Source organism: Rhinoderma darwinii, chromosome 7, assembly GCF_050947455.1.
Source record: "Rhinoderma darwinii isolate aRhiDar2 chromosome 7, aRhiDar2.hap1, whole genome shotgun sequence".
Lineage (NCBI taxonomy): Eukaryota > Metazoa > Chordata > Amphibia > Anura > Rhinodermatidae > Rhinoderma > Rhinoderma darwinii.
In genome coordinates, this window is record NC_134693.1 from 9,846,084 (window position 1) to 9,863,163 (window position 17,080).

At 42.8% G+C, this 17,080-nt stretch overlaps 1 protein-coding gene across 1 annotated transcript in view; it reads right to left on the reverse strand.

Annotated features, from left to right (window-relative positions):
• LOC142657032 (FRAS1-related extracellular matrix protein 1-like) overlaps nt 1-17,080 on the reverse strand; it is a 144,050-nt gene that overhangs the window by 110,443 nt on the left and 16,527 nt on the right. The window contains exons 11-18 of the mRNA XM_075832081.1: nt 16,566-16,656; nt 15,255-15,422; nt 13,619-13,827; nt 8,910-9,003; nt 7,916-8,168; nt 4,289-4,483; nt 3,009-3,194; nt 1,389-1,585 (exon numbers count right to left, since the gene is read on the reverse strand). Of these exons, the coding sequence (XP_075688196.1) occupies nt 1,389-1,585; nt 3,009-3,194; nt 4,289-4,483; nt 7,916-8,168; nt 8,910-9,003; nt 13,619-13,827; nt 15,255-15,422; nt 16,566-16,656 (1,393 nt within the window). The remainder of the gene's footprint in view (nt 1-1,388; nt 1,586-3,008; nt 3,195-4,288; nt 4,484-7,915; nt 8,169-8,909; nt 9,004-13,618; nt 13,828-15,254; nt 15,423-16,565; nt 16,657-17,080) is intronic.

The following is a 17,080-nucleotide window of genomic DNA, read 5'->3' on the forward strand; positions in this document are numbered from 1 at the left end:
GCCGTTCAATGACCTGAGATGTGAAGGCAACTTCTCCCCCTGTGACCTCAACTGAAAGCATCTGCACGGCCGGTTTTATAGAAAAGGAAACCATAGTAAAGTAGGCTCCCTGCTCACCATGTTTACAAAGTCAAAAATGCAATATTAATATAAACACAGAAACATGCGCACTTTGTCATTTAATGTCTAAAAAAATACCTCCATACAATATCCAAATACTACCATATAGTGCCCACCTAACACGGCTATATATGACCGGCACAATACTGCCATTCAGTAACCACATAATAGCGCCATACAGTGCCCACATAGAGGAGGGGTTAATGATAAAGTCCCTGGGGGCTAAGGGCAGTAAATGGGTTCATGGAAAAATCCCTGGTGTTCAAGGGCAGTGAAAGTTTCAAAAAACAGCACGTAAAAAGACGTCCCATAAAAAGAAGCGCAGGTCACTCCTTCAGACATTTTTGCAGCCGTTTTTCATTGTGTCAATAGAAAAACAGGTAAAAAAAATGCTCCAAAAAACGCATAAAAAAGTGTTTGATGCTTTAAAAACGTCTGAAAATCAGAGGCTGTTTTCCCTTGAAAACAGCTTAGTATTTTATATCCGTTTTAACTTTACCGTGTGAACACAGCCTGATGCTCCACTCTCTGGTTGGGAGGCCACTAGGAAAGAAGGGTCCTGGGCAAATGCCTAGTTTGCCAACCCTAAAATTAGCCCTGAGCATCTAAAACAATGGAACAAGACTAGAGAGAAATGTTATTTTTGCCTCTGATTCTATTGGTCAAAGTGGTCACGTGACTGATCTTCGGATCGCCAGGATCCAATTTTGCAGGGTGGAGCTTCTAGGTCTAATCGTGAATGTCTAAGTTTCCCCGTGGCAGAATCTTATATGGGAGAAGTACAGTACGAAAAACTAATAAAGTCCCCCGAAGGATTGGAATAAAAAATAGTTAAAATGTTTTTTTTTCTACAAAATAAAATGTATAAGAGTGCAATCTGTTATGACAAAAATGTAGAAATCATGTGTGTAAATAAAAAAAATAAATGCCCCTGGTCCAATATTGTGAATGTCCACTCTGTTATAGAACATTCAAGGCTGATTCAGTTCTTCTGATACAGAGCTCCAAATCCCCTGCATAAACTTAGATATACATAATTCAATTCTGCCTGCCTGCAGCTTCCACTAGGGGGAGCTTAGGAGCTTGAATTCAATGTCTGCAGTAAACTCCTAAGCTCCCTCTAGTGGTGGCTGCTGGCTAATCTAATTTTACCATTTAGCTCTATGTCTATGCAGGGGATTTGGAGCTCTGTATCAGTAAAAATGAGCTGTGACCATTATAAATAACAATAGATAATACAATAACTAGGACAAGGGACTGAGCTTTACCGTTATGTTCCTGACATGCAGTTGAGGATCCTCATCGTTTATGGGTTTGATGATGATGTAGAACGGGACAATCATTGATTTATGGAGAGAATCGGTGACCGAGATCATGAAGAAATCAGATATTGGCTCAATGCGCTGATGATGTGACTGGACATAGCGGACGTGACCTGAGCTGACGTGCTGGAGGCTGAACGAACCTGGATAGGGACATGGAAAATTTGTCTCTGTTAGTTACACTTATAGGTCTCTTTCAATTTCTCTTCATTTTAAAGATCTCTGTTTGTTGTCAGTGAATAGAAACATTCTTGTTTACATACAGAGGCCAACAACCTATCCTGAACTAATACTTCTCACATCTGAGGGTTTGTTACAGTTATATCCAGTCTACACAATCCTCTGTGAACTAAACACATCAGCCGCATAAATCTTTATTTTGTCCTGATAATTTGTTACAATGTATCAGTGCAGGTACAATGTAACAGTCCTGAGTTAAGACTGTCTAGCTCACAAAGGATTGTCCAGTCTCGACAGTTTTCTGCGAGCTAAACAGCCTGGAGTTCACTGATACACTGTAACAAACTATCAGGAAAGGAGAGAGATTTGTGCCGATCATGTGTTTTCACAAAGAATTGTTTAGACTGAATACAATTGTAGCAAACCTTAGCTGTGAGACGTTTTAGGTCAGAACAGGATTTAAGCCTCTGGATCTAAACAAGAATGGCCACATTCACTGATAGCAAGCAGAGATTTTGAAGATGGTGAAGAATTGAAACACAAAGTATATTAGCAAGTTGCAGAACTATTCATGATGCAATTATTAAGCTTTATTTACAAAGAAATTACGTTTTTCAGCGCCTCCTAACAAAGGGAAATAAATTGGCAGGTGCAAAACTGCTGCGACAGCACTGCAACAGCAAACAATCCAAAGAGGCAGCAGCAGCAGAACTCTGCGGGCGCTAAGATATATGCAAACATTGAATATTTGGCTTTATTAACGTAAACCAGATCCTTGATTTCCCCATTGGGAAACATTGTGGACAGTTCGGCTCTGACATTCGAAAATTCACAGGATCCATCAATAGAAATCTATTGTCCACGGCCAGTTTTAGACTACAGTTTACGGGGGGTCGGGGGGGGGGGGGGTCATTATCAGAAATTGTTATTATCTGTGTTCCCTGTATCACTGCTCCACCTTTTAACCAGATATCATTTTTAGCATATTCTATTGCTGATTCATTTGTTATTCTGTCATTATAGGGGTCGGCGTTCCACTTTTTTTGTTACAGAGCTGCAAATCTGCTGCCCAGCTATAAAGCTAATTTATAAAATGATGAGTGCCTGCAGCCACCACTAGGGGGAGCTTATTGTATTTATTATTGATTTCATATACACAGTATGCAGTGAGCTCCGAAGCTCCCCCTAGTGGTGGCTGCAGGCGGTCAGAATTGTATAATTGAACAATTTTGCAGAGGATCTGGAGCTCTGTGTCAGAAAAACTGAGCTGTGACTATAAGATATATTATAATATTAATTAGCACAGAATTTTGGACCTATTTCGCTAAAACTAAAACTAAATATTTTCCCTTGAAGGTCCCAATACACATATAGAAGATAACTTACTGATTTTGCTCTCGGGGATGGTCTTCTCTGACCCCGGAGAGGGTATTGTGGTCTCAAGGTATCCAAACTGTGGACTCGTCTCCATAAGGAATATTAAATCATCATCCAGAGTGTCCACATCCGATGCATTCAGATGATTTACAGATAGAGGAGACGAAAAGCCTTCATCAACAACGAAGACGTCTCCTGCAATGTGCATATTATTTGTAAATCCGTCTCCCATGAATAATATCAGATGTGCAGGAACCTGGAAATAATGGAAGTTGTTCTAGGACAGGAAAGTGCAGCTGCTTCTGCCGGTCTGGTGCCCCCTACGTTCTGTACCCTCCTCACTAACGCGGCAGTATCCAGTCTTATGTAAATAAAGCTTTATCATTATATCATGAAAAGTTCTGAAAATTTCTAATATGATTTGTGTTTCAATTTATTATCTATTTCAAAATCTCTGATTGCTGTCAGTGAATGGATAAATTCAAAAGCAAAAAAAACCATCCATCCTAAAATAATTATTCTTGTTTGTTCTTACAATGTATCAGCGCAGGTTAGAGCAATCAGCCTGGACGCCAGGACAGGAAAGAGATCTGTGTAGAGGCTGCGTTTTGCTCACAGGGGATTGTCTATAATGATACATTGTAACAATCCCTCAGCGATTAGCAAGACAAGGTTTTCAGCCTAGGGGTGCAGCACAGATATTAACAATAATAAGGCCTGGGGTTTTTCTGTAATTGCATCCAGTCTAGACAGTTTTCGGTGAGATAAACAAACCGGACTTCACTGATACATTGTAACAAACTATCAGGAAAGGCGAGAGATTTGTGCTGATCGTGTGTTTTCACAAAGAATTGTCTAGACTGAATACAGTTGTAGCAAATCTAGAGCTGTGAGATGTTTTAGATCAGAACCGGATTTTATCCTCTAAACCAGAATGTTCACATTCACTGACAGCAAGCAGAGATCTTGTTGATGATGAAGAATTGAAACACAAAGTATATTAGAAAGTTGCAGAATTTTATATTATACAATGATTAAGCTCTATTTACAGAAGACTGGACCGCGGAGCTAACAATTTTTCATATGTGCTATAGTTATTATGTAATGTGGTATAATATATTGACGCGGCACCGTCATTATATCGGCCAGGCCCGCGCTGCTCAGTCCAGCGGCCATTTGCGGTGATATTTTTGCCCCCTTATAGAACATATGGTAAATCGCACTTGTATCTGAAGTGATTGTGAGAAATGCTCCATGATCTGCACTCGCATTAGTCACACTGGACTTACCAATGATTATCACCGGCAGCTGATTATTGATGGGCATGAGGGTAATATTAAGATCATAGACGGGAAGGCTGGCATGAAGTGGAATCGGCGGGGGACGAGGACCCTCAATGCAACAGGTGTCGGCTGAGACGGATTCCCCATCTGAGACGATGAGTGTAACTGTATCCATTCTTACATAGGCACCGATCTCCCCTCCTGAAAGACGAGGACAACATGATAAGTACCAAGGAATTCTACCAACTTTACGTGAGCTCTGCCCTGCGCCCCACCACTGGTCTCCGGTGTACAGAAAGGCTTTACACACTGTGATCAAAATGTATGATTGTAAATGGCTTCATATCTGTTTGAAGTTTACGCTCTTCTCCATGTCCTATTGATTTTCAGCTCATGTACATAAACCAATCTGAACAAGCAGAGCTGCAGTATAAAGCATGGAAGAGGGAAGGAGAAGAAGCTTTGCAGTCTAGCAGGTGGTTTTTGAATACTGTAAACTCCAATAGACAATTGTGTTACGGGTAAGGCCACACGGAGCGGCCCTGACACGGTCACAATGCGGCTAACAACCGCGCCGGCACCATGTTCGGTGCGGCTGTCAAACAGCCTGTTAGTGGCCGCACGTTAATGCGGATAAACCGTCCCTTTATCTGCAAAATCGAGCAGCCATGAATTAATACACCCTTTATGGCCGCACGATTTTGCAAATTACAACAATTTAACCCCTATTCCTTCTCTATGGCAGCGCCGGAAAAAGCCGAACACTGCACTCGGCTATCTCCAGCACTCCCATAGAGAATGAATGGAGCGGCAGTGCGCATGAGCCATGTAACCGGAATACCCCTTAACGAGGTATTTGACAGCCGCTCCTACATAGTGCCAGCCCGGTTGTTGGCCGCGTTGCGACCGTATCAGCGCCGCTCCATGTGGCCGTACCCTAAATGTCACTGATCATATCTAAGTCCTAATCAGGGTTGGGCTGGACTACCTTAAGGCTACATTCACACGAACATAGTCCATCTCGGACGTGAAAAACTGCCGTTTTCCACGTCGGAGGTGGACTCGTGCGGGACGCGTTGTCATGGATCCCTCTATGGAGAGATACGTGACACGCGGTAAAATAGGACATGTCCTATTTTTCAACGGATCGTTCACACGCTCCGTTGAAACAACGGTCGTGTGAACGGCGCCATTGAAATACATGAGTCCGTGTGACGGCTGTTGTTTTAATGGCCGTCACACGGACGAGATTCACGTTCGTGTGAATGAGCCCTAAAGAGTTTCTTGCTTTTAGATTATTAAAGCTTAATCCCCTTATATATAAAATGTGTTACATCTTTCGAATATACTTTGCTTCAATTCTTCATTATTTCTCAGATATTAGTTTGCTGTCAGTGAATAAGGCCGTGTGTAGCGATGTGTACGGTCCGTGATTACGGCACGGGCGGCTCGAGGAGTGACATCCGCAGGCCGTCCTCAATCTCGGACCGTACACACACAAGAGTGCATTGAGTTTAATGAGCACGGTCCGTAAGGCCTTATTTACATGAGCGGATTTCGCGTCCATGATACGCGCGTGAAAATCACGCACGTCGCACGAACCTATGCAAGTCAATGGTGTGTCCGCTGCGTGAAACTCACTGCATGTCCTATACTTTAGCGTTTTTTGCGCATCACGCACCCATTGAAGTCAATGGGTGTGTGAAAATCACGGACATCACACGGACGCACATTCGTGTGCTGTGCGTGATTCACGCAACAGTTGCTCAAGAAATGATGAGAAAAAGTAAAACACCTCCTTCATTTCATTTTGTAAACGTCAAAACCGCGTGACATAAGGATGGAATACGCGCAAAAATAACGCAGCCACGCACCAAACACTGATGTCAAACGGAACGGCAACGCGCGCAAAACGGACACGTTCGTGTGAATTAGGCCTAAAATGACTTGTCCTATTTTTTTCTGCGCTCGACGCTCCTGGCAATGTACGGACTGTGGAAACCGCGGTCGTGTGTATTGGCCCATAGGATACAACGTGTCCTATACTATCCGTGATTGTGGTATGCGGACGCAATTGCACGGTCATGGGCATGCGGCCTAAGATAATTCTCTTTACATTCATGGGCTGTAAGCACATACACAGACAGTCCTTCTCTCAGCTCACAGAGCATTGCCTAGACTGGATACAATTGTATCTACTTCACAGCTGCACCCATATCTCTGCTAGTTTGCTACAATGTATCAGTCTGGAGTCCAGGCTGTTTAGTTCACAGAGCATTGTCTAGACTGGAAACAAATGTATCCACTTCTCAGCTGAGAGCAGGACTAGCAATGTACAGGTTTGTTGCCTCTGAATGTAAACAATAGTGTACTCATTCACTGACAGCAAGCAGACATCTTGAAAATGGTGAGGACTGGAAATACAAATTACATTAGAAAGTTGTAAAACTTTTTATTTATATAGAAATTAAGCTTTATTAACATAAAATCACAAAACCCCCTTAAACTCACCAATGGAGATAAGACTAAGGGCCTATCATCCAGCTACACAGAACAGGTGCCGGTCTCCTTTAAGTGTCGCTCCAATTCCATTCTCTTCCTGATCTGACATCAGTGTGGAGTGACGTTATTGCACGCTGGACAGTACAGTTGACATGGCAACCGTATGCTACCTGGAGAGTATCATGCGCAGGTTTTATTGATGAGAATAGCACCTCTCTGGGCATCTGGGCACTGCCCAGGGTACACCAGCCCTACTGTGCCCGACGTCAGGCTAGGCAGGAGAATGCCATTGCTGGGACACTTTAGGACCTCTTACCTTATGCGCTGTACGAAGTATAAATATCAAGTCAAATCTTTTTTTATACCATTTACCCGGCTTTATGAGGCATCTGCTCGGCGCTTCCAGGCAGGGAACGAAGGAAAGTTTGTAAATCATAACTATTTTTGGAAGATCATTTTGGAATATCAGTCTTGACAGGTGCGTCAGCAAGTAAGATGGTGACGGGAGAATGAAATACAGCGCAAGCCGAACAGCTACACATAAACGGTTAAATAATCCTCCATCAGTACAATGGTTAATGACCAGCACAATGGGTCATATATCGGGATGCGGTCAGCACTTCTGTTAATACTCTGTGCTGCTGGTGGCTCTGCTTCTTTCCCTATATAACTCTCAGCCTGTGACCTCCCACTTGTCTCCATTCCCTCCTCAGTCACATCATGGCCCTTCCCCTCTCTCATGCAGATTAATCCCTACTAACATTATCACCTGAGTGGACAGGTCACTTTCCCCCACATGATCAGCAGACTCTTACCCTGAAATACTCTGTGCTGCTGGTGGCCCTGCTTCTTCCCCTATATAACTCTCAGCCTGTGACCTCCTGCTTGTCTCCATTCTCCTCCTCACATCATGACACTGCCCCTGTCACATGCAGATCTGTCCTCACCAATATCATCACAAGTTACTTTCCCCCACAAGGTCAGCACACTCCTTTCCCGCTGCTATCAGTCCCATGATTTGATAGACTACAGACAGTTCTATTTCCAGCCAGCTTAACACACATGACGTCGTATACAAGAAGAAGAAAACTGAAGACATTGAGATTTTCGGACAGAAGACAAACACGTTACCTGTATGTCTGTAGGAGATTAACCCTCGAATGACATCAATCTGAGTGAATTTTTCCACTATAACGCCTTCTCTCTGGATCATTCCATGCAGGGGAGTGCGAGCGATCATGTACGTGAGCCTCGTGTCGTCGCTGTCTGGATCAGTTGCGTACAGATTTTCAGTAGTTATGTAGATGTGACCCCCCTCAGGACAAAACAGGGTGGACTTCAGGCCAGACCGCAACTCTGGGGGTTCATCGTTTACAGGGGAGATCTGAGGACCAAATAAGACAGAAAAAGGAGATTCAATCTTCAGGTAAACTTACCAACTATGGAAATATTTATTCTTTAGGTGCACTTGTTATATACAACAATGGCTCTTTATATACGGAACCCTTCTAAATGTTCTCGGATGAAAACAACGTTTAAAGGGGTTGTCCAGATTCCGAAAAAAAATGTTTGCTTCTATTCCTGAACCAGCGCCACATCTGTCCATGGGTTGTGTTTGGTATTGCAGTCTAGCCTTATTTGCTTGAATAAGCTGCAATACCAGATACAGCCCAAGGACAGACGTGGCGCTGTTTCTGAAGAGGAGGCAACCACCTTTTTTTGATCCTGAACAACCCTTTGTACATTTTTGAAACATTTTTTTTTTCATTGTCTCAATCCATGAAGCAAATAGTCCTGATTAAAAATCTTCTGCTTTGTGTATACAGCTCCTATGCAGATCTATGTGTCTCCATGATTACAGACCACAAACAAACCCTGTGTAGTCTGCGGTCACTCCACTGCCTCCTCTTATAATGTTTGCTACTCATCTGCTCCTCCTGCCAATGAACCCATTGAAGAACATTACAGTCAACCACTTCCTGCCTGAACTGGCTGATAACAGGGAGCAATAGATATTTACCTACACAGCAAATGGGTTTTGATGCAGGTCTCTACATCCAGGGCTTGCTTGATAGCGGAGGGGTTTCCTAAAAAACATCTTCCTTTAAGTTTAACATAAAATCACCTGGATTTTTAATTCTCCGTCCGCGATGTTAATTCCATCGGTCACTGCAAAGACGATCACGTCTTCCAACGACTCCGAGTCATCGTGCTGATACCTGCAAACAAAAACTGGGACTTCTATATCGGTTCCGTCATTTCCACTATAAATTAATATTAGTAACATTTTGGAATCGATATAATAGATCATGAGCAATATAAACAGAGGATTTCTATAGGCGCAGAATTCCATACTGGCTGTGACGGATGCCTAAGACCCTCTACAGATCATGTTTCTGCCCTATGTTTATCGTGTATGTTAAGAAGCTCCCGATGAAAACGCTAAACGTGTCCATAGGGCTCCATCAGCCCGACAGAAGCCATAAGAGCGTCATTATAACCTCCGCGGGCTGATATAGGTCGGTTTACCTTTTATTTGAAGGATGGAGCAGCGTAGTAGACTACACTATACCATCCAGAGGGATCCCGCAAAAATCGGATACCGCGCAGTACACTTTTTTTTAACACGGTAGCCTGGGTGATGGATGCCACTGTATGGCACTGTATGGCATCTGTCACAGGTATACGTTATATGTATGCATCGGAAAGCGCCAGTGAGGCTATAGTGGTATACGTTAAACATATACATCATTAATTCTCCTGACCCTTTCATGAGGTATCGGTTAAAAGCATACCATTATAACCTATAGGTGACGGATGCCATCTGTCACGCATAGGCTATTAAGCGTATACCTGTGACATATGCACACAGTGGTATATTTGACCCATAGGATACCATGTTAAAAAGCGTAAATGCGCGGATTTATGGAATAGCGCAGTCTCCTACACTATTCCATTCTTAAAAAAAAAAAAAAGCTAGAATGTATAGTGGTATATTAGCTAGTAGAAGCCAGTACATACCGCCGAAGCCAAAAGGACACTCTGTTGGCCTCCGTCAGGCTAATGGACACCTATGGACATGTTTAGTACGTACGTCGGGCGTTTTCCTGGCATACATACTAAACATAGGAGAAGAATGAGATGTGATCTGGCCTAACACTAGATCTGTGCTGAGCTTTAGATCAATAGAACAGTGCCCCTAGTGGTGAAATAGCAAAATTGATATCTAGTTCCTATTGGTTACTGAGTATTCTAAGTAGCAAAGTTACTCTCCTAAGATGTCGTGTATCAAGTCTCCAAAGTGCCTTCTATTAGTCTTCCAGTGGGGGAATGTTTCCGCTCCTCGCTTTGAGGTTTTTGTCATCGCTCCAGCAGATCCAGCTATCGTATATAAATCTCAGTCCTCATATACAGATCACAGTCCTCGTATACAGATCACAGTCCTCTTATACAGATCACAGTCCTCGTATACAGATCACAGTCCTCGTATACAGATCACAGTCCTCGTATACAGATCACAGTCCTCGTATACAGATCACAGTCCTCGTATACAGATCACAGTCCTCGTATATAGATCACAGTCCTCGTATACAGACCACAGTCCTCGTATACAGATCACAGTGCTCGCATACAGATCACAGTGCTCGTATACAGATCTCAGTTTTTGTATACAGATCACAGTCCTCATATACATATCACAGTCCTCATATACATATCACAGTCCTCTTATACATATCACAGTCTTCGTATACAGATCTCAGTCCTCGTATACAGATCTCAGTCCTCGTATACAGATCTCAGTCCTCGTATACAGATCTCAGTCCTCGTATACAGATCACAGTCCTCGTATACAGATCACAGTCCTCGTATACAGATCACAGTCCTCGTATACAGATCTCAGTCCTCGTATACATATCTCAGTCCTCCTATACAGATCACAGTCCTCCTATACAGATCACAGTCCTCCTATACAGATCACAGTCCTCGTATACAGATCACAGTCCTCGTATACATATCTCAGTCCTCCTATACAGATCACAGTCCTCCTATACAGATCACAGTCCTCGTATACATATCTCAGTCCTCGTATACATATCTCAGTCCTCGTATACATATCTCAGTCCTCGTATACAGATCACAGTCCTCGTATACAGATCTCAGTTCTCGTATACAGATCTCAGTCCTCGTATACAGATCACAGTCCTCATATACAGATCTCAGTCCTCGTATACAGATCTCAGTCCTCGTAAACAGATCACAGTCCTCGTATACAGATCACAGTCCTCGTATACAGATCTCAGTCCTCGTATACAGATCACAGTCCTCGTATACAGATCACAGTCCTCGTATACAGATCTCAGTCCTCGTATACAGATCACAGTCCTCGTATACAGATCACAGTCCTCGTATACAGATCACAGTCCTCGTATACAGATCACAGTCCTCGTATACAGATCACAGTCCTCGTATACAGATCACAGTCCTCTCTATGTCTTATTGACTTTCAGTCCTGGTGAATACAGGGCAAAGTGTTTCTCTATCAGTCAGATACAGGGATCAGCTTGGCCCCCGGCATGTCTTAAGGGTGGGATGTTTTTCCTTATTTTCCGGTCTTGGTCTCAGGGGGGGTTTTACTCCCTCTGTCCTCGGTGCCTTAATATGGAAGAACCTATGGGAATTTCTATTCTTCCACGGCTGCGCTTTTCTGGTGGTCCCTGATAATGGATAAGGAGACCCTTCTGTCCAATCAGTGCAAACAATATGTTCTCCGTCTCCAGAGATGGAAGATTATTGTAATCTTCTATAATGCAGTGTGTGTTTTATCCCAGCGCATCTCCGCAGCATTTTATTACTCCGGCTATTGTGTAACGACTGATAAAGTCGTCATGTTTGATATCGGGAAACTCGAGATAGGGAGCGGAACACCGAAACGTCACACCGGCGTAGCAAGGCGCCAATCTTCCCTCCACGTGGAGTCTCCGCACAAGATCCACAATCCATGGACTGAAATCCATCTGGAATCTCTAAGAACCTTTCTAGCACTTTCTGGATAAATGTAACTATTTATGCCTCACTGATGGGGAATGAATTGTTTTTTGATACAATAAGAAAAATATTTTTGTAAAGAAAAAAAATAAAGTGTTAAGTACGTTATTCTACTGCCATAATGGGAAACGTATCAGTCGTTGTATGGTGGGATTTATTAGGAAATAGTCCACCTTAATAAAGCAGCAAGTCTGGAGACTTCTTACAGGGACTCTCCTCTCCTACAGGGGGCAGTAAATTCTCCATATAAATAGACGGGCACAATGATAACATTGACCTGAATGTATCGGCTATATCAATATTTATACCCTCCAAATTTTATGAGAATAAGCCACTGAGGTTTCTTTAGAAATGTGAACCAGCCTTAGATGCCCCCATAAGTCCCTGCTAAACCTCACATGCCCCCCCAGAGTTCCTGCCACAGAGATGTGCCCATACAGTGCCTGCCATAGAGATGCCCATATACAGTGCCAAAGAGCCCCATATAGTGACAGAGATGCCGTCTTACAGTCCGTCAATATCGCGGGGCTTCTCCGTGTCCCATTTTTTAAAATTCAGCCGTATAGGTGAAGGTAGTATTGCAATTATTGTGGTGGAAACAGAAGTTCGTTACTTCACTGTCAAATTCCATACAATTGGAGGGTAAGTAATAACAACTGTTATGGAATTGGAAACACTGAAAAAGAAGATCATAAGATTCTTGGAATCAGAATTCACCTGTATCTATGACTTATCACTTTCTCTGGACTTCCCCTTTAAATTGTAAAGTGACGGGTTTGTTGGGTGATAATGCGGAAATTCTGAAAGGGCGAATTGAATGTCGTGCTTATTCTCCATTAGTTAATAACATAAAATATACACTTGGGGTGCAGGATAATGACACTTGGGGTGCAGGATAATGACACACTGACACTTGGGGTACAGAGTAATGACACTGACACTTGGGGTACAGGATAATGACACACTGACACTTGGGGTACAGGATAATGATACACTGACACTTGGGGTACAGGATAATGACACACTGACACTTGGGGTACAGGATAATGACACTGACACTTGGGGTACAGGATAATGACACACTGACACTTGGGATACAGGATAATGACACTGACACTTGGGGTACAGAGTAATGACACTGACACTTGGGGTACAGGATAATGACACACTGACACTTGGGGTACAGGATAATGACACTGACACTTGGGGTACAGGATAATGACACACTGACACTTGGGATACAGGATAATGACACTGACACTTGGGGTACAGAGTAATGACACTGACACTTGGGGTACAGGATAATGACACACTGACACTTGGGGTACAGGATAATGATACACTGACACTTGGGGTACAGGATAATGACACACTGACACTTGGGGTACAGGATAATGACACTGACACTTGGGGTACAGGATAATGACACACTGACACTTGGGATACAGGATAATGACACTGACACTTGGGGTACAGAGTAATGACACTGACACTTGGGGTACAGAGTAATGACACTCACACTTGGGGTACAGAGTAATGACACACACTTGAGGTACAGGATAATGCTACACTGACAATTGGGGTGCAGGATAATGATACACTGACACTTGGGGTACAGGATAATGACAAACTGACACTTGGGGTACAGGATAATGACACACTGACACTTGGGGTGCAGGATAATGACACACTGACACTTGGGGTACAGGACACTGACACTTTGAGAGGTTGAGTAGTTCTGGTGTAATTTGTGATGACTCCATTGTGTATTTTGTGCTGGTTTTGTACCTGACTTTTAGGGTTCGCAGCTCTTCCAGGCTGAACGTGCTCCCCTCAGTTATTCTGACTCCATGAAGCTCCACGTTTCCGTGCTGGGGTCCAGATTTCATTACGATTCTCAGATTCTCACTTTTAGTGTCCTCATCAGAAATGACAAGACTCTCCCCAGTAATGAGACAACTCGCTCCCTCCTCCGTCCTCACAGGGTGGGTGAAGATCTGAAGACAAAAAAAATCCTCACCACATTGGGTTGGTTTTTATGATCTTAGATTCTCGGGGTTCACTGGAATTCGCCACTCTCAGCACTATGTATGTTGGATCACACTGTATAATGTGTGCACCTCTATTATATATATGGATGTGTGGCACCTATAGATCTCAGTGTACTCACTCACTACTATATAATGTGCGCACCTCTATTATATATGGCTCCGCGGAACCTATAGATCTCAGTGTACTCACTCACTACTGTATAATGTGTGCACCTCTATTATATATGGATGTGCGGCACCTATAGATCTCAATGTGCTCACTACTCTATAATGTGTGCACCTCTATTATATATGGATGTGTAGCACCTATAGATCTCAGTGTACTCACTCACTACTGTATAATGTGCAGACCTCTATAATATATGGATGTGCAGCACCTATAGATCTCAGTGTACTCACTCACTACTGTATAATGTGTGCACCTCTATTATATATGGCTCCGCGGCACCTATAGATCTCAGTGTACTCACTCACTACTGTATAATGTGTGCACCTCTATTATATATGGAGGTGTGGCACCTATAGATCTCACGGTACTCACTCACTACTGTATAATATGTGCACCTCTATTATATATGGATGTGTGGTACCTATAGATCTCAGTGTACTCACTCACTACTGTATAACGTGTTCACCTTTATTATATATGGAGGTGTGGCACCTATAGATCAAACAGTACTCACTCACTACTATATAATGTGTGCACCGCTATTGTATATGGATGTGCGGCACCTATAGATCTCACGGTACTCACTCACTACTGTATAGTGTGCACCGCTATTATATATGGATGTGCGGCACCTATAGATCTCACGGTACTCACTCACTACTGTATAATGTGTGCACCGCTATTATATATGGATGTACAGCACTTATAGATCTCAGTGTACTCACGCACTACTGTATAATGTGTTCACCTCTATTATATATGGATGTACAGCACTTATAGATCTCAGTGTACTCACTCACTACTGTATAACGTGTTCACCTCTATTATATATGGATGTACAGCACTTATAGATCTCAGTGTACTCACGCACTACTGTATAATGTGTTCACCTCTATTATATATGGAGGTGCGGCACCTATAGATCTCACAGTACTCACTCACTACTATATAATGTGTGCACCGCTATTATATATGGATGTACAGCACCTATAGATCTCACGGTACTCACTCACTACTGTATAACGTGTGCAGCAGTGAATGAAAACGTATTTCCCCCTTCTAAGAGATCTCTTACAACTTCTTATCTTCATAAAGCCAGAAAACCCCTTTAGTTCCACGTAGCGACCACTAAGTTTCCCCACGTTGCACTTTGCCTGGACAATAATAACATTATAATCTCTTCTAGGAGTTCTCGTGCTTTTACCTTTGGTGTTTGATCATCCACTGGAATGACTGTAATGTTGAATATGAGTCCGGTCAGCCGCCCTCCATGCTGGTCACTAACCGAAAACTCAAACTGGACCCAGAGCGGATCAGGACCGATATCCTGTACTGGAGGCATGTACGCCACCTTCATATGGTTCACAGCGTGCTGGGGAGGGGGGACATGGATATAAGAGAGAAATACAATGTAACTAGCAGAAATACATGAGAAGACATTTGTAGCTTTTCCACCGCCCTCTTGCCACATATCTGGACTATATTCAGTATAAAATATATGTATCCAACCATTTAGTCTTTTTATTTATGTTAATGATGGGGCGGAGCTTCCAAATGTTACCTCCCAATAGTTGATTCCCCATTCACGGGCCAATTTTAGGCTCTGCCCACAAAACCCTCTCTTCTTTTGGGCATACTCTGCGCCATTTGGTGGTCTGTTGAGGACAGTTGGGGGGTATGGTCATCCCTTATAGCTGGAATATCAGTATAAGGTGTGTAAATCTCATTGGTGTCTCAAGTAAATGTAAGAATACAAATGAGTCAGGAAGAAAATGATAAAGTAGAAAGCACAATCGAATGTTTTAGGTGGAGTCCCCCTTTATTAGCCAAAGAAGAGAACCGTCAACAAAAAACAGCTCTTGCCCTGACCAACTCAGCCCATTCTTATATTAGTTAGATTACCATTCATTTGACTGACTGGCATGTAATACTACATTTCCCCTGTAGAGGCTGCTGCAGAAGAAATGTATGGCTGGCGATCACAGCTGATTGCTGGGCGTTTCTCAAGCTGGACCTGCTTCCATATACTGCTTCAATCGGCTCGACTTCAATCAGAAAAGGGGTTGTGTTCATGAGACAATCCCATTAGGTGTTTTTTGGTAGATGGGAGCTTAAATTTATATGCGTAAGAATCATACATGCCAATATTTGAGACTGGTCATCAGGGAGAATTAGAGAAAAGTCTAAAAATGTTTCCATTATACCCCACCCATTTATATAGGTCAGACCCAAAACAAAGCTTTTAATTAACAAACACCCCCATCAAATCTCAAAATGAATACAGACCCCAGACAAGACCCCTAAATAAATATAGACCCCCCAGGCCCCCTAATCAAATACAGACTCCAGACCTCCTAAATATATACAGATCCCAGACCAAACCACCTAGACACAGACCCCAGACTAGACCGTGAAAATACACCCCAGACCCCCTAACTAAATACACACAATACAATGTGTTCCGACAATGGATGAAGGCAGATACTTGTGTCAGAGACAAACCTCATACATTTACCTGGGTGAAGGATCTGAGCATAGAAATTGATGGATCCTTTTCTAAAAGACTTGAGGCGTCTACAAAAATTAATTTTCCAGCATCTTGTAAGCTACTAGAGTAAGGAAGAAGAAGGGTATATTAATTATGACGGTCAATGGCTTCTTGCCTTAGAGGGGTTGTCCAGGATTAGAAAAACGTGGTGGCTTTTTTTCCCCAGAAACAGTGCCACACCTGTCCATAGGTTGTGTCTGGTATTGCAGCTCAGAGCTATTAAAGTAAATGGAGCTGAGCTGCAATACCCCACACAACCTGTGGACAGGAGTGGTGCTGTTTTTGGAAGAAAGGAGCCTGTTTCCTCTAATCCTGGACATCCCCTTTAATCATTGTTTAATAAAATGTTAATCAACTTTCTAATATGCTTTGAATTTTGATTCCTCACCATTTTAAGACCTCTGCTTTCTTTAAGTGAATGTGAACATTATTGTAGACATCCAGAGACGGAAAACTTGTACAGTCCTAATACTAATCATTGT